At 39.2% G+C, this 26,510-nt stretch overlaps 1 protein-coding gene and 1 long non-coding RNA gene across 3 annotated transcripts in view; one reads left to right on the top strand and one right to left on the bottom strand.

Annotated features, from left to right (window-relative positions):
* Positions 1 to 1,189: 1,189 nt before the first annotated feature.
* The window catches only part of LOC309810847, a 439,519-nt gene continuing 414,198 nt past the window's right edge, over positions 1,190 to 26,510 (top strand). The window contains exon 1 of the long non-coding RNA XR_014295063.1: positions 1,190 to 2,532. This is a non-coding gene — a long non-coding RNA (uncharacterized lncRNA). The remainder of the gene's footprint in view (positions 2,533 to 26,510) is intronic.
* Positions 4,601 to 16,706, bottom strand: AGR2 (anterior gradient 2, protein disulphide isomerase family member). 2 transcript variants are annotated; one of them, XM_082633136.1, is made up of 8 exons: positions 16,659 to 16,706; positions 13,619 to 13,764; positions 13,293 to 13,356; positions 13,122 to 13,174; positions 11,713 to 11,786; positions 8,474 to 8,537; positions 6,082 to 6,165; positions 4,601 to 4,901 (listed from the first exon to the last, which is right to left on the bottom strand). In XM_082633136.1, the coding sequence occupies exons 2-8, from the start codon at positions 13,755 to 13,757 to the stop codon at positions 4,852 to 4,854; spliced, it is 528 nt and encodes a 175-aa protein (XP_082489262.1). In that variant the 5' UTR covers positions 13,758 to 13,764; positions 16,659 to 16,706; the 3' UTR covers positions 4,601 to 4,851. The 2 variants fall into 2 exon arrangements, with proteins under 2 accessions (XP_082489262.1, XP_082489261.1); XM_082633135.1 differs by having other exon boundaries at positions 16,677 to 16,705.

Genomic DNA, 26,510 nt, shown 5'->3' with positions numbered 1-26,510 from the left:
GGGTATGTTTCAAATCAGGGTCTGTCCTGGAGCGGTAACAAATGTCCGTAAGGACAACTCAAGACTCCAGAGCTTCTTTCTTCTAAACCTAGCATTTATTAAAAAGCAGACAAACAAAAAACCTATTTAAAAAAATTCTTTCGTTCTCTGTGGACTTATTTCATTTAGAGAAATGTTTCTCAGAACATTCACCCAGTCAGCCTTGATGTTAATGTTGAAATTTTAGAAAATATAAGGCTAATACAAAGGGGGAAAAAAAGTTAGGTTATAAATTCTAGAAATCCAAGCTCATATAGCTTAAATTCATTTCAGCTACTGTGTTATCTAAGCGACAGTGAGTTTGTGAAAACCAGTTATGCATGTTCAACTTAAGTAATATGCTTCTGAATGGAACCTTTCAGAAGAAAAAGAAACCAGAAGAGTGGCTTTTAGTTCTTAGTTTCTACAGCCAAAACCCTCCTCCCACAGCTTTTCTAAATATTTGTTTAACCCTGTTTAAGTTTTTTCATCCTTTTGAAAATGCACTGACTAAATATATGAAACTGTTTCACCATTTAGCTGGTACTGAGGAAGTTAGAATCATGTTTTTACATAGTATTTTCTAAGGGAAAACCACTTTTGGGCATCATGATTATACAAATAGGATCATTCACATGTCAGTTGTTTTATTGCAGATGACAGTAAGGTTAAACACCCAAGTTGTCCAGGTTTCTGGATAAGTGAAGGGATTTGTGTAAAGTTGTTCTGCACTTGGTATGTTTGGATCTAGCAGTTAACTTTTACACCAGGCTCTCTATGTCAGATGCAATTACAAGGTGGGTTTTCAATGAATGTTTTCTAAACAATTTTAAAGGGGCAGTGCCCTTCACCCCACACCTCCACCTGACTCCAGAGGGAGAGGGAGGGAGAAAGGGAAAGAGAAAAGAGACCACAGCTTTTCATGTTGAAGTTTATCTGGAATGTCATGATCACAATTGTAGTCGTTGAAATGACTCTTTTTTTTTTTTTTTTTTTTTTTTTGCGGTACACGGGCCTCTCACTGTTGTGGCCTCTCCCGTTGCGGAGCACAGGCTCTGGACACGCAGGCTCAGCGGCCATGGCTCACGGGCCCAGCCGCTCTGCAGCATGTGGGATGTGGGATCTTCCCGGACCGGGGCACGAACCCGTGTCCGCTGCATTGGCAGGTGGACTCCCAACCACTGCGCCACCAGGGAAGCCCTGAAATGACTCTTGAAACAATGGGAAAGGGGAAGAGTAGCCTCCCTATACCATGTGCCAGGCTGCTTCTCTGGTCCTCTCCTCTGCTGAGGAAACTCAGCTTTTGGAATTCATTTTCAAAGAAGGGCTTGAGGGAGTTCCCTGTGAGTGAAAATATATGTCGAAGAACGGACTTTGACATCACTTGGAGGGTGAAACCATTTCTGCTTACTTTTGGGATCTTGCTTTTGACAGGTCGATGAGGTCACAACTTGACAGGTGGCCTCTTAATAAGTTAGGCTGACTTCATCTGGACTTTGAAGTCTGCCTCATTGGTGGGGTGCTGGAAAGTTCCGTGCTTGCTTTCGAGCTCTTTCTCTTCTCCCTCCAGCTCCCATTCTCAACAGTGATTACTAAATATGAGGACCTCAGTACCTACTTAGGATTACTGAAGGCATCGAACAAGCAAAAAACCAGAGCAGAGATAGCTGGTTGTAGGTGATCGTTTGAAGAAGACCACAGTTCTAAAACAGGTAATGAAGGTTTAGTCAGGTATGTTGATCATCTATGTAAATGACTTTTACAGATGATTTTTGTTACTAACTTTTTTTTCAAAGTTAGTCCTCTCCATCCTACCCTCAGATAAAACTGATAAAAAAAAAAAAAAATTTAAGGGCTTCCCTGGTGGCGCAGTGGTTGAGAGTCCGCCTGCCGGTGCAGGGGACACGGGTTCGTGCCCCGGTCGGGGAAGATCCCACATACCGTGGAGCGGCTTGGCCCGTGAGCCGTGGCCACTGAGCCTGCGCTCCGCAACGGGAGAGGCCACAGCGGTGAGAGGCCCACGTACCACCAAAAAAAAAAAAAAAAATTTAAGGTGGTAACATATACATAGCGTAAAATTTATCATTTTAACCGTCTTAAGTGCGTAGTTCAGTGTTATTAAGTACATTCACATTGTTGCACAACTGTCGCCACCATCCATTTCTAGAACTTTTTCATCTTCCCAAACTGAAACTTTGTATCTGTTAAACAGTAACCCCCTCATTCCTCCCTCCCCTCAGCTGCTGGCAACTACCATTCCACTTTATCTGTATGAACTTGACTGCTCTAGATACCTCATCTTAGTGAAATCAGACAGTATTTGTCCTTTTGTGACTGGTTTATTTCACTTAGCATAATGTCCTCCATGTTCATCCATATGTCAGAATTTCCTTCTTTTAAAGGCTACGGAATATTCCATTCTATGTAAAGCACATTTTGTTTACACATTCATCCATCAGTGGCTATTTGGTTTGCTTCTACCTCCCAGCTATTGTGAACAATGGTGCTGTGAATGTGAGTATACAGATATCTTTTTGGGTACCTACTCGGAAGTGGAATTATCAGATTGTATGGTAATTCTGTATTTATTGTTTGAGGAACGATTCTATTTTTTTCATAGTGGCTGTACCGTTTTACATCCCCCCTAGGTTACCAACATTTTAATTCAGCTGTTCAAAATAATACTCTAGTCTTAAGGCATTCTTCCATTTCTCTCTCAAGATATGCTCTCACTTAAATTTATTTAAACACAAAGGAAATTTTGTGAGATGGCAGTAAAGGGTTTGGTAGAAAGAGCAGGCATTGTTAACATTTCCATGAGCTTAAAACAACCATTTTTATGTTTGCAACTTCTCTTTCTAACCTTTGTTAAGTACACATGTTCTATAGTTGCAATTATAGCATAGAAATTCTGAAATTCTTTTTCACTTACCCTTTTTGTTTCTCTGTGATGTTTATAACTTATAGATGACAACATAGTGCACTTTGTGTTAATTATGTAATCATTAGATTTGGAGGTGGCCCCTTTCTCTGGGTATATTTAAATAATGTTGCCATTGGCATCTTCACAGAACAGTTTCTCTTGAATGATTTTCTTAGGACAAATTCTCAGAAGTAGAGGAGACTGGGTCAAAGTTGATCAATTTTTTTTTTTAATGACTATTGCTCTGTCACTTTTCTACGGGAGACTCATTTTCCTTGCAGCCTTGACATTGGACTTCTCAGAGATGTATTTATATTTTAAAAAGTATATGGGTGGCTCAAATAGCCTGGCATTCAATAAATTTTAAGGACTTAATCTTATCTCACATCAGCCCAATTAAAAAAAACTATTTTGCTGTACAATAAAGGCAACCTGAATAGCTTAGAAGTTGTCATTCAAAATATTTGTTTATACACGTGGAAACTGTTTTTTTCCTCCAGTTAACCCTCAGAGAGCTTTCTAAATGGGATATTTTACCTTTTTAAGTACATGTAGCTTACCTACTTACAAGGAGGGCACCCAATCCCTCTGATGATATTTTTGCTGAGGATTTATATGTCATTAAATCAACAACATAGGTTTCTGTTGCAGAGCTCTTTGCCAGTACTGTGTGAGAGAAAAGTACTTTAAAAAGTATTAACTGGGAAAGTTAATAATGCCAAAGAATCTATTCAGAAAAGGCTGTATCCAAACAAACAAACAAAAAAACTTAATTAAGACAAGCAATAGATAACCAATAGGCAAAGCATTGCACAGACCGTCGCAGCCATTCAGGGGCCAAAGAAGGCAGTGGGGTTTGGGTGATAAAGGAATTTTATCTAACAATGAATGTGAGATTAAATATGTAGTGAAGTAATTAATACATGGTTCTAATTTTTGTCAGCAGAATAAAGAGTTAAAAGTAGTTAAAGTGCTCCCCTATCTGATGGCACCTCCTCTCTCACCTCTTCCAAAGATAAGTAGTAACCTCTGATCTCTACCCCGTGGACATGATGTCAGTGCCCTTTGCTCTTTACCCAGCAGGTCACATTTGGGTGAAGAAGACGGGAACATATCAACTGAATTTATTCCCGGCCAGTACTCTAAAACCTTAAGAAACCAAATATATTATGAGTTTAATTCTCACAATTTCATTAGGGTGTGTTTAAGGATACAGGTGTTCTTTGAATGACTTTTTTTTTTTTTTTTTTTTTTTACAAAATTAGTCTTTTGAAGGAGAAAGCTACCTGCCAGAGGCTTTCTCTGAGAGCAAAATCTAACTAAAATTGAATTGCTAAATTCAAGAGTGTCCATTGGGGTTTCTGGCCAGGGTGAGGAGGGGTGGTCTTCAATTAGGTATTGATTTTCATGGGATGCCTTTCTAGATATTCTTTCACACTAGAGCATATTGTTTGATACTTCTGTTGTTCAAGCTCATGTCTACTTTTAGTCACCCAGTGAGAAACTATAGTGAGATGAGATGATAACTTTGTTTTTGGGCTTCATTGCTTGAACTAGGTTTGTCTTGCCCTCTTTTGGAACATTTTGTGTGTCTGAAAATCCTATTTGGTGAATGAACCGAATAGCTTTTCTGTAAAAGACCAAATTGGGGGAAAAAAGAACAGTTTGAACACCCCTAAAAGGATTTATTTTTTAAAAAATCATAGCTCACTATGGTAGTATAAGATATTGTTTTCATACATGTATACTTAAAACCAAATTTTACAAAAGAGCTGTTGTAACATGAAACCATAATCTAATCAGTAGGTTCACCAGTGCTTCTGCCTTCTCCACAGTCTTCTAAAATCTCCTATGGTTCCAAGTCTCAAGGCCCAACACAAAGGGAGGAGCTTGCAGATTTTGTTTTTTCTCTACAATTCAGTCTTCAGGAACTTGAGAGCTTTCCTCATGTTGTCAAGCACTAATGTGGGAAAAAGTTATGAGAGTCAGCGCATCATCAGAAATCATATTGATAGATATAGCATGAATGTCGGTAACCTTGTAAATTTTTTTCTAAAAGTATGTGAAATGGCTTTTATTATTATAATCTAGTTCTCTTCCAATGTTTATTAACTGCTTTTTTTACAAGGCACGGTGATATTACCTGTGCGGAATACCTGCCTTTAAGGAACCCAAAGTCTTATTAAGATCTATACTGTTATCTCAAGAATGGTCAATACATTTGGAATGTGCTTCCCTTGATGCACCCAAAACCTACTGGAGACATTGATAATGGACCAGGACATTCTTTACTGCTGCCCAGACACAACCTCATAATCCTTCCCAGCATAACGTTCTAGGTTGGTGCCACCCAACAGAAATTTCTGTGATGATGAAAAATAGTCAGTGCCCATTCACTGAGTACTTTAAATGTGGTTACCGTGTCTGAGGATCTGAATTTTAAAACCTTAATTATAAAACAGCTACATGTGACTAATGGCTGACATATTGGGCAGTGCAGGTCTACATAGTCACTAGTCATTGAGTGAATTGGTTCTTATGACAAGACTCAATTTTCTTCCCAGAAGGACTAATTAGATGTCACAACTAGGTACAGTCTCCCATTGAGGTTCTTCATCTGCCTTTAGTCTCACACTTTTTTTTTTTCCATGTTATGGCAACCCCAGGGGAAGTCAGTATCTTGGCAAGTATTTGGAACCATCTTTCCTACTGATCTTTAAAATTGAACTTGAATTCAACTTTAATAAGCTGGACTAAATTATTTCACTTTTGTTACTTGGAGGAAAGCATTTAACAAAACATGCAGATTGCTACTATTGCTATTGTAATGGTACGATTACTATTGCGCTCAGGTCTGTGGTAGAAGGAGTTAAGTGAGCCTAAGAGAAACCTGAAAAGGAGGTAATATGGTCCTAGGATTCTCCTAGAGGAAAAGATACCTAATCTAAATAACTCATCTTTAATGGAGTTTTTAAAAAAGTGAGATCAATGCTTGAATGTAATTTGCTGGAGGACACAAGGCCAGTTAGGGTCAGACTGGTTCTCTGGGGTCTCTGAGCACAGCTTTTTCTCCCCCTCCCCATGTGGACTCTCCTCCCAGTACAGCAGTGAAACAGATGTTCAAAGGAGGTAACACTTACATAGAGCCATATCCGAAGGTTCGTAAGCATAGAGACGATTTGAGTATCTTCCAGTGATGTCGGCTCTAACTGTCAGGGATGGGTCTACAAAGAAAAAGCCAAAGGGAATGGAGTGCTATGTTTCAAAATAACCCCTATTGCATCTTGAAGCCTACATGTTTATCCACATCCCATGAAAAGAACACAGTGTGTCCTGCTGGATGAGATTCTACTCCATCCAGTCTGCAACCTGGCCTCTGCAGCCGGTACCCAAAACCAGACTGGGAGCATTCAACAGCCGTGCAGTGCTATTTGTGGAAAAGGTTAAGAACCCTGCTGTCCTATCTATAGTAACCTGAAAATAGGATAATATACATTCTTGGGATGGTGTTTTGTTTTTTTGGTGAAAACATTGGCATTCTCTACTAAAGAATTATTTTAAATTTTTGAAATGATTATATTGTAATTGAAATATGTTACCAAGAGCAACCTGGATAATTAGGAACTCACATCAAATGCTAGTTTTCCAAACCAAAGTTTTTTGTTTTGTTTTTTAAATGAATATAAGAATGCAAACCCTTAAGACCAGCCAAGGTGAAATAAGTGTGTAGTTTTTTTACTTTATTGTTAAGTAGCTGCATTTTAAAAATAGAAATTTAAGCATCTTCCCTTATACATATATTCCTAAAGGTTTAAATCCTTTTTTTTTCATGTTTTATATTTACTTGAAGTTATCGGTTAATGAGGAAAAAACAGGTATAAATAAGATGCATCCAGAAGGGAGGTAGTAGGATATGCAAAGGCCTGGCAACCTTGCCTTGAGATAAGTGACTGAAGGAGGCTATGGTCCGTGTCCTGAGAATTAGATGAAGAGGAAAGATGAGGCCCAGCCACATGGATACCAAGTCTGTCACTGGTACTTGATGGACAATCCCTGTCGTTTCAGAATGTTGGACTAGGACCAGCAGACATAAATTACAGGAAGCAGACTTTCGTTTGTTCAAGAAAGACTTAAGACCTACTCTACTTCTGCTCGGGGTAGAGGATACAGACACAGGGTCTCATTTTCATAATACAGTGACATCAGAAAAGCTTTTTCAACTCCCAAGCATTGGCTTACAGCCTTGGCCGCACAGTGGAGTCATCTGCAGAGCTTTCAAAGACTGCCACCTGCGTCCTAGCCACTGAGATTCTGATTTAATTGGTTTGAGGTGTAACCTGGGCAGCTTGATGTTTAAGATCTTCCAGGCAATTCTAATGTGCAGGCCTTGTGGAGAACTACTGAGCCGGAAGCAGCAAGCTGCCTGGGACCTAGTTCTTGTGACCAAAGGAATTGAACGGGGGTTAAAAAGCCCTTAGACAGGAACACTCTGAAAAGAATTCCTGCACAGGGTGTGACTGGATGACCTATAAGGGCCCTTTCATTTAAGGGTCTAAATTTTCTAAATCCTAACAAAACCAAATCTGTAAGATTAGCTCCAGTTCAGCCTTCCTCCTTTTCTCCCTTCACTTTTTCTTGCCCCTGTTTTATAGGTTAGTGTGAACTTGGGTGAATTACAGAGGTGACCTGCTTGATCAGAGTGAGCTCTGCTATGTGATGGATTTAATTATGGATTGCCCTTTTATCAGTATCACTTTGATCAAAGCCAAACTCAATTCATTTGTCCAATCATTTAACAAATACTTATTGTGAGCCTACCACAGGGTCATGCTGAAAATATGATGGTGAGCTGAAGAAGATCTAGTCCCTGCCACATGGGGGGCAATATTTATTAAACAATCACCCAATAAATACAAAATTAAAACTGAGGAAAGAGTGACCATTGAGAGGAACATGGTGCCACAGGAGCACATCGCGGGAGTTTGAGCAGGTCAGTGAATGACAGTGACCTGGGGGTACCGAGGGGGGAAGCAGAAAAGCTTTCCAGCAGAGGGAGCGGCACGTGAAAAGTACCAGTGGCCGGAAGGAGCATGGCTCCTTTGATTTTTGTTTCTTTCAGCCCATATTCATAACTTGTCTAGAAATAATGATCAAAAAATGTCAGAAAGAAAAATCCAGCACAGGAATCAAAAGTTTGCCTGATTAAATATTTACAGAACTGATATAATTCAGGGAAATGATTAATATGTTTAAACAGTTAACAGGGTGCTTCCTTCTCAGGTGTACTTGTGGTAGAAGATAAGTTAAAGTTAGCAGATGAAGAAAAAATGTCATGTATGGAAATAGGTAGAGGCTTGCATTTCCTAATGAAAATAGGTTGTGAAACTGACAGTTAAACCTCCCCAGTAGAGCTTCATCATGGTCTTGGCCACGGTGGAGCAGCACGTGAGGGTGTGGAGGACAGAGGCAGAGATGTGGTGGCACTTGTGTTATGTTCAGAGTGTGTTTCATCTCATTGTCACTTTTACTTACCAACAAACATAATTCTGGGGACGTATTGGCCATCAGGAGAAAGGTGTTTGTCTGTTGTTTCATACTAAGATTTAAAAAAAAGCAGCTTTCAGTTTGTTTATATTCTTCAGTTATTTTCAAACTTGTTAAAACAGTGTGTCCATTCCTGGGCTAGGCATCTTTTTTTTTTTTTTTTTTTTTTTTTTTTTTTGTGGTTCACGGGCCTCTCACTGTTGTGGCCTCTCCCGTTACGGAACACAGGCTCCGGATGCGCAGGCTCAGCGGCCATGGCCCACGGGCCCAGCTGCTCCGTGGCATGTGGGATTCTCCCAGACTGGGGCACGAACCCGTGTCTGCTGCATCGACAGGCGGACCCTCAACCACTGCGCCACCAGGGAAGCCCTGGGCTAGGCATCTTAAGACACTATAAGACACATCCCTAACACAGAGAGTTTATAATATAGATGGGGAGACAAGTTACAGGCATGAAATAGTAAGACAGAGCAGACTGTGATTCAGACCATGAGGTAAAAAGCTGATGCATGTGGTGAGCAAAGAGCCAAAAAACTCAGTAAGGGAGAATTTGGAAGGCATACAGCGTTTGGGGAAGGAGCTTGGATGAGGTAGGAGGACCTAGCATAATGAAAAAAAAAAAACAAAAAACAACGGAAGTCATCTTTAGAGAATCTGCAAAAACAGGATTATCTTGAAAATTCGTCTATCCATTTGTCATTTTTAAATTTTCTTTGTTTAACAGGGAGATACAGGTAGTAGAAGGAATATTTAGGATCCGGGGGGTGAAATGTTATGATGAAGGATATACAGGTGCATTGGGTGCCCAGAGCAGGACATTTAGCCTCATCTGCAGGTGCCACTAGGACTTTCTGAAGTGGGTAAAGAGAAACCTTTAAAAAGTAAATAGGGGGCTTCCCTGGTGGCGCAGTGGTTGAGAGTCCGCCTGCCAATGCAGGGGATGTGGGTTCATGCCCCGGTCCGGGAAGATCCCACATGTCGCGGAGTGGCTGGGCCCGTGAGCCATGGCCGCTGAGCCTGCGCGTCTGGAGCCTGTGCTCTGCAACGGGAGAGGCCACAACAGTGAGAGGCCCGCGTACCGCAAAAAAAAAAAGTAAATAGGAGTCAGTTATACAGAAAAGGAGGTCACTCCAGGCAGTGGAGGGGGGAAATCATACAAAGGTAGAGGAAAGGCCTAGCACTTTATATAACCATGTGTTTGGATGGGACTAAAGGATAGGGATACCTGAGGCAGTAGTGAGAGAAGATGCTAGAAAGCTACTTCAGGGGCTGGCTTGTGACTGGCCTTGCACACCATGCCACAGTGTTTACGTCTGCTCATAAATAAATAAGAACCACTGAGACTGTCATACAGAGTGAAGTAAGTCAGAAAGAGAAAAACAACTATCGTATAGTAACGCATATATGTGGCATTTAGAAAAATGGTACAGATGAACCTATTTGCAAAGCAGAAATAGAGACACAGACATAGAGAACAGATGTATGGACACCAAGTGGGGAGACAGGGGTGGGATGGATTGGGAGATTGGGGTTGACATATGTACACTACTGTGTATGAAGTAGATGGCTGGTGAGGGCCTACTATATAGCACAGGGGGAAGAAAAAAGAAGGTACAATCTGTTTGTAGGACACATATTAAGTTAACCTTAGAAATGCATTCCAGTATACATTAGGGGCAGACAAGTACTGTTTGATTCCACTTATGTGAGGTACCTACAGTAGTCAAATTCATAGAGTCAGAAAGTACATTGGTAGATGCCAGGGGCCAAAGGGGGACAGTGGGGGGAGTGGAGAGGGGGGAATGGGGAGTTAGTGTTCCATGGGGACAGAGCTTCAGTTTAGGAAGGTGAAAAATTCAGGCGATGGATGATGGTGAGAGTTGTGCAACAATGTGAGTGTACTTAGTGCCACTGAACTGTACAGTTAGATATGGTTAAAATAGTATGTTTTATATTATGTGCGTTTTACCACAATAAAAAGAAAAAATATTAAGAAAATAAAAAAGAACCACTGGAGGGGTGTTAGAAGTGCCATGATTGCAGTTTGGTTTTTAGAGTGATTACCCCGACAATCACGTGGGATTATGTGGGATTTATTTTGTAGGCAGGGAGCCATTTAGTAATACTGCAATAAGCTAGGCAAGGTGAAAAACTCTTATGCTAAAACAGTGGTCCTCAATTGATAGGGAAGTGACCAATAGCAAGAATATTTCAAAGTGAGAACCGCAGGGCTTCTTGACTGCCGGAGGTGAGTGGGAGGCTCAGATCTAGAATAACCCTCTAATGGAATAAGGAATAGAGAAAAAAGAGCTTTCTGAAAAACCTGGGCCTCATTGTTCAGTTCGGTGTTGCATATGTCGAGTTGAAGCTGATTACGAGATTTCTGGAACTAGGCTGTGTGCGTAAGTTGGAAGCTGTTGCGTGTTTGGGGAAGATGTGGGAGTTACCGGTAAGCAGGCATTGATGAAAGGCCGATGAAATTGTCCATGGAGAATATAAAATATAAAAAGAGAAGTAGGTCAAGTAGAGATTCATGAAGTCACTCATATTAAGAGGTAGAAGGAGGAAGAGGTGCCTTGGAAGGGAGGTGAGGAAGAACTGCTGGCGTGGATGATCCTTGAAAAAGCCAACTTGTCAAGCTGGAAGGAGGATGACAGAGAGAAGCATCAGGGGACATATAATTAGGGAGAGTAGTTTTCTGAGTAGTTTACTGATTGTTTGCTCTCAGAAGGAAAGTGGATACTGTTTGTATACCAAGCAGAAGAACTTGTAAAGGCAGAAAGCTTGACCATCAGGAGGGGTGGTGATGGTGAAGTAGGACGGAAAAGCATGAGGCCACAGCACATGTGGAAGGGTTCGATTTGGACCCCTGGAGAGCCACCTCTTCCGGGGAGAGAGGGCACACGGACTAAGAATGGGTGGAGAGCAGCCAGGACTGCAGGGGAAAGGGGCACAGCAAGGGATTTTCAATGACAAAAACGTTCCACTTATTACAGCAGCAGAGAAATTCTGGACCACAGGAGAGTATTTTTCAGACAACTTAAAATGATGAATTGCTAAATAAAAATGTAGACATGCAAGAAATAAAATCTTTCCTCATTGTAATCTATGAGATGAGATATTTGGAGCACATCCCCATTAATGCAGTATGACTAAGATGTATAGGGAAAAGGAACCATTTCAAATTCTAAGCCACAGAGAAATGGCAGGATGAAGAGTAAACTTACAACTAGATTGAGGAGGACAAACTGCTCCGCCAATTTCTGGATTTCTTTATTTTCAGCAAATGTCTTCTTTAAAGCTATAATGTAAAGAAAAGATTGTTAAGCACTCACTTCATCACCAGGTAAAACCATTATTCTCCGTTGGATTTTAAATTGAACTGTATTTGTAATACAATATTCAACTCCGCCCTTTCTGCAGCTGGTTAGTGAAGTAATATCTAGGCCATTGACTAGCTTTGCTTCTCTACTGACTCATCCAATCATTCATTCATTCATCCCTTAATTTTTTTAACCTATATTTACTGAGTGGTTACTCTGTGACAGGCTTGTTTCATGTACTGGGAATAGAGCAGTGGGGAAAAAAATAATGTGCTTTCTTCATAGAGCTCAAATGCTTGTGTAGGAGACAGGTCATAAACAAATAATTTTAGGTGGAGATTACGGTACTTCGGAGAAAAATAAAGCAAAGCAAGAGGTTTAAAAGCTGCAGAGTGGTTAGGGTAGACTTACTTCTTTGAGGAGGTGACATAGAAGTGAGAGGGTGCTGCATTCTAAGATGTTAGGTTTATGTCACACATGGCAGAGGGGACTGCAAGAGCAATAGCCCTGAGCTGGGAATGGGTTTGGGTGCTTGAGGGAAAGCGCAATGGCCAGGCTAGATGCAGTGGAGGGAAAACACGGCGAGAGTGCTAAGAAAGGAAAGGCAGCCAGGGGCCAGATCATGTCCAACCATTTGGGCCATGATCAGGAATCTGGATTTAATTTTACCTGTGATGAGAAGCCACTTGAGCACATGAGTGTTAGGATGTGATGGCTTCCGTGTGGAGAACTGACTGTCGGGTGACCAGGTAGGTGCCTGTTACAGATCAATGCAAGATCTAAACTTGGTTTGGATGAGGGCAGTAGCAGTGAGGCAATCGGAGGTGGCTGGATTTGGGCAGGACCTACGTAATATATGCGGCCTATTGCAAAATGAAAATATGGAGCCTCTCGTTCAAAAATTACTACGAATTTTAAGACAGCAACAACAGAGCTTTACAACAAGCATAGGAACCTACTAAGCACTGGGTTCTGTGTGACCGCAAAGGTGGTGTGCCCATGAGGCTGGTGCTGGCTTTCAGATAATATGGTGAAGATAAAGCAATGGTATTTGATGACGTATTGGATATGAGATGAAAGAGAAAACAAGAAGTCAAGGATGAATTCTAGAGCTTGTTTTTTCAAAATGTGAACCAATGGCTAATACAAACTGTGGAAATATTTGAAGTTACTTTAAAATATGTTTTTACTACATAAAATATTCTTTTAAATTCAGCTGTGCTAGGTGCTAAGGATGTAAAGATGAGTGACCTGGACCTTGGCCCTAGAGCTAAAAGCCTATAAAGGAAATTATATTTAGAAGTATAAATTACCTTGACTGTGTGGGCATTCATCCAAGTGATGAATAATCATCAAGGGTTTATTGCTTTAAGAGACAAAGAGAGATTGGATAATCTTTAATGAGTAGGATTTCATGTGTAGCTAAAGATCACTAGATGGTGCTCTTGAGAGCTTTGAGGGAATTCTGTAAAACTTGTCTTTACCTTGTCTTGGATTTGTATAAAGCTTCTTCATATGTCTGAGTCCAGATGAGTTGATCGCCCCAACCTAGAACAAAATGAACCAGTATATTTAAAGTGATTATATTCTCAGATCCAAAGCTGTTGAACAGCAGTGGTAAAACTGGGATCAGTATATACTTGATGCTAAAGAAGAGCAAAAACCTCTAGAGAAGGCAGAAACAATTATAAACTTCGATAAATCTAGAACCAACCCATAAAAAATATGTTCAGCACCCAACTCTCAGCTCTGAGTGTTAAATCTTTACCAATTAAGTATAACTGGAGGCTGATAAGAAGCTGACTCCTACCTCTGGAGAGGGTCTGGGGCAGTTTGGGTTGAGAGTCCTTTGTGTCCTTCTTAGCTCCTGGTTTGACTGTGGTGTCTTTGGCCAGAGTGTAGGAGAGGGCCACAAGTAGCAAGAATGCTGACACTGGAATCTTCTCCATGGCAAATCTGATATGGAAGACAAACAGATAAGCAAAAAGTCAGTAAAACAAAAGAGAATTAGCAGTTTTCGAAATCTTCAGATTGTAACACAACCATGGGCTACAACAGGAATTGAGGCTTAGATGAGATTGAACACGTGCAATTGGAGTAAAAAACTACCTTCCACAGAATTTTCCTAAGAATACATAGTATGAATATCTACCTACCATCTATCTATTTATCTACCTATCTATATCATCTTCTACCTCTATATGCTATAGATCCATATAGATAAAATATGAAGATCTCCATAGAAATCTACAATATAGAAATAGATACATATATATTTTAAAAAATAGATAGATGTATGTATTCTTATAGCTAAGGGAATTTGCTTTTAAATTTATATTTAAAAATTTGTAGTACTGGAAGACACCTTAAGGGTTATATCCTCTTTTCCCACCTCCCCATTGTCTCATTTTGTAGATGAAGGATCTGAAATTCAGAGAAATGAAGACTAATGAGATGGGCATAGCACCAAGGCTTTTGGATTGTGCCATTTTGCAATGCTGGCTCCCGTCTTCCCATCCTGAAAAAATTACCCTAAACATACATACTTCTTTAACATTTTGTTAAAATGAGGACACTGCCATTGAAGAATACGATCTGAGTAAAATGATTTATTTCATTTAGAAACTGCCAGCTGTATCTTTTAACTAAAAACTTGCACCCATAAAACTCTCTCCCTAGTGTAATATTTACTCAAATTCTATATATTGGTTTTGAATTGGTTAAAATACATCAGTGCAGGTTTCTTTCAGTGAACTAATTCTTTGACTCTCAGTGCAGGCCTTTTAGGGTAGGGGGTTGTAGGCATGTACTTTAGTGCACAAAAATATTCTATGGGACTCATAACACAGAGAAACCAACCCCATGGATGTCTCTTTGTTAATTTTTTTTCCTTCCCAGTATTCCAAATTTAATTCTCAGGGAATGTTACACTACTGTGAAGCAGATGCTTATGAATGGCAAAGTGAATGACAAAGTAAGATCCATGAATGAATGAGGAAGTGAGCTAGCTAGCTAGCAAAGTGAATTGCACTAGCCAGTCACTAGGGTTATCCAGGGACCATAACATGCAAAGCTGGATACTTGGGATGCTAATAAAGCCAAAGACTGAAATTTCCTAAAAAGAAACACCTAACTCTAATATTGGTGTATGTTTCGAATTAAATCAACTGAACTCTGCGAGGGAAGCAGGATGGACCATCAATGCTTAGTATTTTTAGGGAGTAAAGTTTCTCATGTTCTGATAGAGCAAGTGGGAACCTTTGTTAAGCATTAGCCAATTCTGAAAAAAGGCATTGCTAAGTCACCAAATCCAGATGATGCCTTGTATTAAACTGACCAATTATTATCTGTGTCATAGTACGTAGCCACACAACATCTCACTCAAAAAAGACAAAAGCAAAAAAACAGGGATACACTTTCTTCATTTTCTATACCTATAAAGATATGGAAATGCCAATAACAATTTTTTTTTTTTTTTTTTGCGGTACGCGGGCCTCTCACTGTTGTGGCCTCTCCCGTTGCGGAGCACAGGCTCCGGACGCGCAGGCTTAGCGGCCATGGCTCACGGGCGCAGCCGCTCCGCGGCATGTGGGATCTTCCCGGACCGGGGCACGAACCCGTGTCCCCTGCGTCGACAGGCGGACTCTCAACCACTGTGCCACCAGGGAAGCCCACAAAAGCTTCTTTTTAATGTAAACAACAAAAACCAAGAACCTTTATGTGAGAATAATTATACTTTTGGAATACTAGTTGGATTCAGAAAAATATCATGGCAAATAATGACTCTAAATTTATCAACAAACATTTGATTTTGTATTTCTTTATAGCAACAGCATCTCATGTATATTAGAAAAAATAGTAGTAAACTAGTGGTGAAGTATTTAATTCATTGACAGTTCTTGTTGTGCCAGTGGCTATTAGGACTCCTTGCTCTAGCTCTGCAGCTTTCAGGTTGGAACTGTTGATATCTTATACATGTTTTATGGCAGGGTGACTCAAGGGAGCCGAATAAAACTCCTACTGTACAAACATCCTGCTCTGAGCTGACTTTCTGAGATTCACTGCACTGAGTTTTAATTACTGAATAGACTGTGATCTGCAAACTGCCTGCATAAACCACCTCAAAATAGAAAGCTAACCACCGAGGACATTGATAATTTGGAGACACACACACACACACACACACACACACACACACACACACACATTCTTCAAAACCAGAACTTTTCACTTTTCATTATATCTCTGTCTTCTTATCTTCAGCAAGGAATGCCTTGCAGGAGGTTTCAGTGTCCCTGTTCATAAATGCCTCAGAAAGCAACCAGATCTCTCCTTGTACAGCCTATCCCATGAATTTAAAGATTGAAGAAGTAACAAGAATATCTTTATATTAGACACAGAAAGAAAACTGTTTTCTGATTTGCAATAATCTGAACTGTAATTCCAAGCAGCCAGTCTGAGCTGAGCTTTCACAGTCCTGCGGGTCTTTGCTTTGCCAGTGGGAAAGAAACAGAGCATTAGATGGTGATCAGGGCTCAGTAACTAAGACAGGGGACCCTGGGCCCTGTGCCGGGCTTGAAAACTCCTGGAGTTCGCTCACTCTTAAACCTTTCATTTCCTGAGGGAGAAAGCATTACCTTCAACCAGCTCCGGAGCATAGCTCTGCCAAAGAGAAGTCCCAGTAAGCCTTTGGTGGAAATCCCATGATTCCCTCTCCAAATCCCATTTCACTGCCCATGGAACTACCCTGCACTCCTCTGCCTGTGGAGTGCCTGCAACTTTACACAGTAACCAAAGGCCAAAGCTCATTCTAACAAGTGCCTTTCCAACACTGCTGTCAGGAGCCTTACCTGGATTTCCCCACCCACCTGTCTGTGTGAGCCAGATGACCTCGATGCAGTCCGAGCTTCCTAGTGTGCTGGCTCAGCCCAAGCCTGTATTTATGCACCTGAGCACACCTCAATCCCACCCACTAAGCCCATATTCACCTGTTGCAAAGTCGGAGAGGAACTGTTCTTTTCCCAAGTCTTCCCTGGGCTAAAGAGTTCCTTGTTTTTAAAAATAAGGTTGCAAAGGAATGCCTTTCAGTATGCATGTTTTTAACTATTTGTGAAAGTAGATTGTTAAGAGATTGGGAAAACATGGGCAGAGTGCCAAATCCAGGTAAGCTTTAAATGAAGACATTTGATTCGCCTGAAGGCTGATTTGTCTTTATGTGATTGGATGGAGTTTGTGGTTTGTAGAATTTTTTTTTCTCCCTCCTGGGGAGATTGCCTCTATTTAGTTGGAAACACACAAGAGGTGATTCACAATTCTGACCCCTACAGTCATATAAGCTGCTATCCTCCATTATGGTATAGATTATTTTACACAATGGACTTCCTCTTTCTGGCAAACAAAATGTATAGTCACTGTAGGTATGAAAACAATCCAAACCAAGCATTCACATCATATTTTAAAACTAAGGAAGTTATTGAAAAAAGATATCCTAACACTATGACTTTTTATAATTACCTTGCAGCAACTTCCCTCCAAAGAATTCAAAGGTATTTCACAGATATTCTTTTATTTAATGGCAGACTTTCCTGCTAGGCCTGCAGGAAAGTATTTACATCATTTTTCAGACCTAGAAAGTAAGGTCTGCAACTACTTTCTCATTCGGGGTTATACAATTATTCGCTCAACATTTTAAGACTGGACTTGGGTTTTCTGTGAAAAATTTTAATCCTGTGTTTTGTTCTTGAAACTATGCACAATCCTTAAAAGTTCAGAAAAGAGAAATCTTTAACAACAGAAAATTAACTAATGGGATGCAAGCCCTATAAAAATAACTTTTGAAAGGAGTTAAGATAATATTTCAAAACATTTTAAAGTATTTAAATTTTTGGATAGAGCCTTAATTTCTGCAGGCAAAATATGAAGTGATTCCCAAAACGGTGAATTTTCATTAGAAATGAGTTTATAGAGACCATTTCTTTAGGAGTTTGAGTGAAAACAATGATTTGAGCTCAACTTTTAAAACTGATAAGCCTTTCATATAGACTCAGTCTATTTAGCCTTTAGAATAGTCAATTCAACCCCCTCATTTTGCAGATGAAAAAAATGATGTTAAAAAATTAATGACTGTGTGAAGATCTCACAACTTGTTAAGGGCATTGCTGAGACCAAAGCTGTGGTGTCCTCTAGTCTGTCACCTGCTAAGAATGGAAAGTGGGTAGCACGTGGGCTCCATAAGATTCTTGTCTGAGTCCTGCATCCTGTGTTCACTTGCTGGATGGTCTCAGAGACATCATTTAACATCTCTGAAACTACAGTTTCCTTATCTACAAAACGGGGATAAGATTACCATACATGTCTGTTTTGAGTACGAAATGAGATTTTAATGAAATAAGAAATGGGAAAGTACTTGGTACATTCATTTGCTAGGCTGGTATATAGCAAAATACTATAGACTGTCTGACTTAAACAACAGCAACTTATTTTCTCACAGTCCTAGAGACTGAAAGTCTGAGATCAAGGTATCAGCGAGTTTGATTTCATCTGAGGCCTCCCTCCTTGGCTTCTAGATGCCACCTTCTTCCTATGTCTTCCCACAGTCATCCCTCTGTACCTATCTGTGTTCTAATTTCCTCTTCTTGTTAGGACACTAGTCATCTTGGATTCATGCCCATCTTAATGACATATTTTACTTAATTACCTCTTTAAAGACTATCTCCAAATATACTCATATTTTGAGGTACGGGAGTGAAGATTTCAATGTCTGAATTTTTTTATTGTAGTAAAAACAGATCACGTGAGATCTACCCTCTTAACAAATTGTTAAGTGTGCAATACAGTATTCTGAACTATAAACATAATGCTGTATACCAGATCTCTAGAACTTGTTTCTTGATGTTTAATTAAATGAAATTAAAATGAATATCAATGGATTAAATTTACCTAAATTAGGTAAATTTAATCCATTGATTACATTTCAATATATTAAATTTAATATATTAAATAGCTGCTTGTACAAAATTCTTTAATGAAATACCCCTAAGTATTTTTACCTACATTTACAAATTTAATACCAGTACATTTAATTCTTTTAAACTTTTAAAATGTCCAACAGGGCAGATTTGCAAACGTAATTACCAAAACTTTTCTAAGCACTTTAGCAATTCTTGTAAATATCATAAATTAAAATTACTGATGAACAATTCAAGTTATATTAATCATGTAAATATTGCTCACAGCCAAATATATTATGATTCTCTCTTTCAAAAGTATGGTGAAAAAAGTATGGTGCTTTGGACAATAAATTATATGGTCTAGATAATAAAATCTACCGATGTTCTCTACAAAAAAAATTTGCCTGTACACACACACACATAACTTTACAATTATTTCGGCTATCTCATTTATATACTGAACTGAATCCGAGGGGCCCTTTGTGGGATCCGTAGACCCAGGTTTAAAAAAACTCTTGCTCAGATGTTCAAGTGTCTATGTGTAGCCGTTTTCAGAGAGCCCACAGCTTTAGAATTTAGCATTTATCTCTCTGCCCTTGTTTTATAGCACAACCTTGTATTTCTTCCCGTCTATCAGCAGTTTTATACTGTGGTCTAAGTTGGAAAGAGTCCTAGTCTCACAGTCATTCAAGTCTTTTGTTGACCCTGAATAAAGGCCCACAGTCGGAAATCCTTTTAGATTACAGTGCAGGTGGAGATTATAAGGAAGGAGGAATAAAAAGTAATTTATAATGTGTGAACATCCAAAATGGATGAAGTGATTTCCCCACAAACTCTATCTTTCAGAAGATGGGTATTTATAAAGGGAGCATGAACATCATTCTTTGGAGTTTGAAGGGAAAAATCTCATGACTCCTTAGAACTTCCCATTGAAGTGATTTGCTGCTAATGAATTTGGATAGGTGGGAAGTGGGTCATTTAAACAAATATATCTGGATCTGGTAACTAGCTGTATATGAAAGAAGGGTTTCACATGCATTAAGGAGACGTGTCCTTAGCAGTTGGAGTCTGACCCCAGAGTCAATATTGTTACATGACCTACACACTCCTTAGGGCGGAGCCGTGAACAAGCAGAGATGCTGTTGAAAGCTGTCATTCCTCCTTAAGGATGCAAGTGACTTTTTAAAATAGCCTAATCCTACCTTCTGAGGTAGGTTTACTTTGACTTAAGCTTTATGAATTTCTTCTGATAATCTTTTTTTCACCTTTACTATTTTCCTACCCAATGTGAGCAGATTGTCTTGTGGTCATGACAAGAATTTTCTATCTTATTATCTAGCCATCTGTATACTGAAATGGCCGTTGTTTTGTGAGGGACAGTGGTAAGTGAATACCAATGTAATATGGAAATAACAAATACATTACATATTAATATCATCATGGTAAATATAACACATGGTGTACTGTTACATCATGTAATATAACACTTCAAAGTTTGTCAAGCTTTCTTGAACAAGAAAAAAATATACATTTTCATATTTTGTATACACAGTAGAAAACACACTTTACTATTTAGCACATGGGCTCAAAAAAAGTGCTTATGATGTTCTAATTTGACAAACAGTAATAAGTAACTTTCCAAGACCTCAGTTTTTTTGTGCATATAATTGAGTCTGTTTCTTGAAAGATGAAAATAATCTGTGATCTGTGATTCCAGATTTGCTTTGAGTCTGCTTGTGTGTATCTTTTTTACCAATTGATTCCGTTATACTGTCTCTCCAAATGAAATAATTGCTTTCAAAAAACAGGGTTTGAGTAATTTTGAGGTTTTCAAAAAACTTCTATGATTGTTATTTAAAGAAATACAATCACTTTCAGGAATTGATCTTCTGGGGACACTTTTTACTATCCAATTTTTATGTCTTACCCTTAAAGTTAGCTACCAATGAGAGAATAACACGTACTTGTATTCTCAGTATTCTTCTGTTTGCCTGTGTTTTCCATATGACTCATTCTGTAATAACTATTCTCATAGTCCAGAGCAATAGGTCAGTCCTGAAAGCAAACAGAAAAGAAACTTGTCGCATTTACTTTCTTCCTGATTTCTGTAAGACCTTGTCATCATTTCAAGGCTAAGCTGTGCTGTGTTCACCATATTACATTTTTTTCTAATCTGTGCTTATAGGAAAAGATGCATTTGTTCATTATTAATAGGCTCTTAGACTCTGCACGATGTGGAAAAATGGGTTCCAGTTCAGTGAATATTTAAGACATAATTTTAGAAGTGTATCAATTACAGTTACATCAGTTTTCTATTATTCCTATTTCATGTTGGGTTGCAAAATAGATGTCTCTTAACACAAGAAATTCTGCCAACAAATTACTATACATGTTAAAGCATTTGGTGGATTTGGTAAATCTCCTGAGGCTATAAGGATGGTTTGAGGGATATTTGAATTTCCAGGGCACAAAATGCAGATATTCTGTAAAGAGATTTCCATATGGGATTATATAGGTCACTTTGTGAATTAGAATTAGCACCAGGATGATTTTTGTTTTTTAAGCATCAAAATAGGAATAGGATTTTTTTCAAATGAGTACATGGACATCTTTTTATGACTTAAAGTTTAGTCTTACCTGTTTCATTTCACTAGCCCCACTGAGGCTCATTTTATACTGGTCTTAAATGAAAATCTTCACTTCTTCACAGTTCTTTCAAACGAGCTTTAGGTAACATGTCCAAAATGTGTATCATTTACGTTTCGGATTTGTTTAGAAAACTGGGATTAATGAATTCCTGAAGATGGGGAAAGAAAATAAAACAAAGCTGTGAAAATATTTAAAATTTCTAAAATCATACATTTTAGTGTATGTCTTAAATTGTTATTAACTCTGGCTGTGATTTATGTAGTTTTATTATAGTGCTCAATTATTAAGCACGATACCTTTAAAATGTAATTGGCCACTCATGTTCTGTATCCTTTTTTTTTTTTTTTTGCGGTACGCGGGCCTCTCACTGTTGTGGTCTCTCCCGTTGCGGAGCACAGGCTCCAGACGCGCAGGTTCAGTGGCCATGGCTCACGGGCCCAGCCGCTCCGCGGCATGTGGGATCTTCCTGGACCGGGGCACGAACCTGTGTCCCCCACATCGGCAGGCGGACTCTCAACCACTGCACCACCAGGGAAGCCCTCTATATCCTCTTTATTCCTTGTTGTAAATTGGTTTCTGTCGTTAAACCAGTTTCTTTGTAGCACCATTTGTCAACTTTTATCATAAGCTTTTCCTGCATAATTTTGCCTATTAGAGTCATTTAGATAGCTCAGTGCTACTGGACGATGGAGAAGTGGATAAAAGGGCCTAAAATGATTGCTTTGGGATTTCTAAACTAACACATGAATTTTAATGGAGGCTTTTTTCCTACAAAATTACTCTCAAAAATTTCACAAATGAAATTTTTATTCCTGGTGGTTTTGGCTGTTACTTTTGTACCTATTTCAAACAGTATACGTTACTGAATTTTGTCAAAGCTGCCTCCCTTTGTTGACTAACTACATGTTCTGAGCTAGAATAAACCACAGACCATGTATGGAATAATATAATATTTATTCTGTCACATGTGATCCAAGAAAGATTAAACTTCAAAAATGAATCCCCAAAGCATCTCAGAAACAAGAGTACATCCCCTGAGATCTTGTCACTCGGAAACACTGCAGGTTTCGGTGGAACGAAAGATAGATCTAGTTCACAATTTTTTAAAATAACAGCTTTCACAAGGGAGTTTTGCACACCATCTCAGATTCTGACTTTGTGGCCATTTTTCCTTTTACAAGGCACTCTGGAGTTATATTTCAGGTTAGGTAATAACACCACAAAGATTTATTAAGCTCAGAAGAAGGAAGTTACCATGGGAAAGTGGAGCCCAGGGGGCCAGGTGGTGCTTGCTAATTGCTAGAATTCTGGAGTGCTGGATAAGTACAGAGAGTTTTATATTTTATTTCCAACCACAGGTCAGCACCAAAGATATGGCCACAAAAATGCTTTGTTGAGTCTATCTTGTTATCTGAAATCCAAGAAAGAAGTAGTTCCAGGGTCATACTTGTACTCAGTGCTTAATGCAAGAGGAGAAGAAATGAAAGAGTGCTTCCTGCACCTAATGACATGACCCGGAAGACCCTTTGCCCCTTTTTATACCTTCAGCATCTGTCTCAGAAGCTAGACTTGCTACCCTTAAAGTGCCTCTTCCAAGGATGCCTCTGTATTCACTAGGCAGAGCGCTATATTATGACAAGAAGTTGTGTAAATCATAACTGAGTCAGGATTCTCCTATGTTGTTCTTGTGTTAGCATAATGCCACTGGGGCTTTCAAGAGAATTATTGTGTCTTCTTATTGCTAGAATTGGGGCAGGGTGCTGTCCTTTTGATATCCTGGGGAAGTTTCCCTTTTATAGAATGTAAATGCAATCATTTCAAGTCCTCCCAGAGAGCACGGGGGCGCTACTCCCCTTTCCCCACCCCATTTCATAGAACTGGGATGCTCTGATCATTTTTAATGGTTTTGTTTTTCATTTCTAGAAGTTTTATTACAATCTTTCTTGATCCACCTGTTTATTTTTATAGCATTCTACCCTTATTATTTCTTCCTTTTAACCATTTCTTTAATACTAATTTGATTGCCAGTACTAAACAAACCTACTTGGTTTGCTTGTTGACTCTTCTTGAGGGGGGGCATTTTGTTTGCAATGGTCTATACATTTTATTTTTGAAATCATCTCTTCTAGGGGTTATTTTTCTGTAGGAGTCCAGTGTGCTGGGTCGTATACAAGTTTTTAGAGAGGATTTTTGAATTTGTATCTGGCAGGTGCCTGAGTGGTATCTCTGATCCGGCACCATTTTTACGTTACTTGCTTTCCTCTAGAAGATTCCAGCACAATGAGGGTGGTGTAAACTTCATTTCCACACCCACACATAGGACAGGTGTAGAATTTTCATTTTTTTACAAGACCAGGTTTCTTTTATTTGGATTTTCTGTACCAGGTCTCTGCATAAAAGTTGGTTTCCTGTGTTTCTTGGCCACAGGGTAGAATTTTCTAAACCCTTTTCCCCAGGGCCCTCGTTTCAGCAGAGTTCTCAGTTTTAGCTCTCTTCCCTGCACCAAAATCACATTTCCTAAACCCATTTGGCACTTCTGAATGCTCCTGGAACTGTCAGTTGGAGATGATAGGATATAAAGGCAACCCAGTCTCCTGTAATATTCAGGTCTGAGTTGATTTGTATTCACGCAAGCTCTTGTAATTCCTTTTCACTCAGTACTTGCTCCCTGGAAATGAGAATCAGCAGAAAGAGTGTTGTCTAAGCGGTGATTATTGCCATGGTGATGCGGGAGTGACTTTATTTAAGGTCCTGGTGTAGCCGGCCTGGTGGAGCCCATACGGGTTTTACTCATATTGATTGGTGAGAGGGAGACTAAGGAAGGGAAGTAGAAGAGGTGGGGACCTGGCAGCAAGCCTGGGGTGATTCGGGTGGTGATTAAAACTGTGCTGGCAGCAGATGGGTACCCAGACAGAGGCCTGATTAGTGGTGGGTAGAACAACAATGCCATCTAATTCTTTCCGGAGAGGTAGGAAAAAGGCTCTATTTCCTGCTTTTATATATTTATCCTCAGAGTGAGAAGTGATAGCATTCAGAATATGTGTGCCCCAGCATAAACACCTAAGAAAATAAACTGATGGGACAAGGGGTGAATTAGAGTACTGTGTACTTCCCAGGATGTGCCATCTTTATTCCAAGAACACTGAGTGTTTAATATTAACCATGTTCTTAATATTGTATATCTAATATCCTATCCAAGTGTGTATGTGTGCATATGTGTATACACATAAGTGTATACATATATATATATAATACGTATCTATACATGTGTGTATATATCTACATATCTGTATCTATTTGTATCTATATGTATCTATATATATGCACATACGAGGTGGTTAAGTATCTTTGGTGGTAATGAAGCTTTAGTAAAGGTGAAGGAAACTTCATTCCATCAAAAAATAATTGTGACTTGCTACCATTTCCAGGCACAGGAAATTCAGCAGTGACTAAAACAGAAAAATTCCTAGCCTCATGGAATTTACATTCTAGTGCAGAAAAGCAGACAAGAAATAAAATAATTGAGCAAAACATAAAGCTTGTTAGATGGAGATAAGTAGGATGAAGGAAAATAAAGCCAGTGAGGAAGACATGGAGTGTTGGTGGAGGGCTCCTGTAATTTAATAGGATGCTGAGGGAAGAGATATTGTTTGGGAGGGAAAACTTACTGGTAATTTTTAAAACATAAGGATATATATAGCAACTGTGAAAACTGGCCTTGTGTCGAGCTGTGATCATCCATGCCCTGCTTAGACTGGATGGTCTGCAGCACTGCTGGACAGTATGATGCAGTGATAAGAGCGTGGGCCACAAAGACAGCACCTGGCTTTGAATCTTGGTTACTAGTTGAAGGACCTTAAGTAAATTTCTTAATCTCTCTGTAGCTCTGCTTTCTTATGGGTAAACTATGGATAAAATAGTAGCTACTGCACAGGGTGTTTTAGAAGAAATGAGTTCACATTTTAACGTACTAAGAACAGCACCTGGAACACAATAAGGCCTCTGCAAATGTTACATATTACCCTAAGCAACAAATTCATTCCCCTCTTCTAGCCATTCCTTCTCTCTAGCACACTATCTTTATTGACAACTGCTACTTGCTTAAACAAATAACACAACTTCCTGCACCTTAAGAACAATCTGGAGGCTGTAAGAGAGAAATATATGGGCGAAACCTCTAAGTCCTGGGAAAAAAGTTCTTAATTCCCCCAAATGTTAAGTGCTATAGAAATTTCTAGCTTTCTGTAGCTTCTAGAATTTAACTTTTATGGATGTTACTTAACTGTCTTTTGGTCTATCTTTGTTTATAGCAGATATTTTAGTAAATAAAAAATGATTACAAGCAAGAATATGTATGTGTATATAAATAATATTCTCTGTGCCTTCAAGTCATTTGTAAATTAGAACTTAATTTTTATCTCACCTGCATCTGTAGAGGATTTTTGGAGTCTGTCTTAGAATTTGTAATATATAACATAAAAGGAAGCTAAGAATGTGTGATTGGCTCAGAAGCTATGGTACTATTGTAGACTTGTCCACTTCCACTACATCTGTAATATGAGAATCACTAAACTGTCTGTGAATAAGCTGATTCAGTGCATGCTTGACTTTGCAAAAAAATTCAACCCTTTGTAGTAGTACAGCTGCTATCAAATAAAATTTGGTCCAGAGTTTGCATAATGGAGCTTATGATTGAGGGAGGGCAAAACACAAAAATAGTTAATAGCAAAAATTGGCAGAAATTTATGGTTTCCTACAAGAAGTGTGTGTGTGTGTGTGTGTGTGTGTGTGTGTATTTCAAAGCATAGCATCAATATATGAAAATCAAGGGGGTCTAAAATTATTTTGCAGGAATTTCTGAAGGATCCTGTGGTGGGAGAGAAAAAGTAGGCAGTCCCAGTCTCAATCAGAACAACTCTCATTTTGTGTGCTTACACAGTGGGCTTCCAAGTAAAAATTTCTTTAGAACAAAATGATTTTAGGGACAAAATATTTGAAAGCCACTGGTGTAGACCAGGCTTTTCATTGCCACTCTATTTCGTCCACCACTGAATGGTCAGCACCTAGTATGGTACCTGGAACCCAGAAGAAATTCAGTAAATA

Source organism: Mesoplodon mirus (assembly GCF_964341445.2).
Source record: "Mesoplodon mirus genome assembly, chromosome: 9".
NCBI lineage: Eukaryota > Metazoa > Chordata > Mammalia > Artiodactyla > Ziphiidae > Mesoplodon > Mesoplodon mirus.
The sequence above is the reverse complement of the archived record's forward strand: the minus strand, read 5'-3'. Positions and strand labels throughout refer to the sequence as shown.

What these genes read in the sequence shown, in the direction of transcription:
- AGR2 (XM_082633136.1), bottom strand. Translation starts at nt 13,757, where the DNA reads ATGGAGAAGATTCCAGTGTCAGCATTCTTGCTACTTGTGGCCCTCTCC. An exon ending in GCCCCAGACCCTCTCCAGAG is followed by an intron (nt 13,357 to 13,618) that starts GTAGGAGTCAGC and finishes ATTTTGTTCTAG; the next exon opens with GTTGGGGCGATCAACTCATC. An exon ending in ACCTTCGGATATGGCTCTAT is followed by an intron (nt 4,902 to 6,081) that starts GTAAGTGTTACC and finishes TTCCCACATTAG; the next exon opens with TGCTTGACAACATGAGGAAA.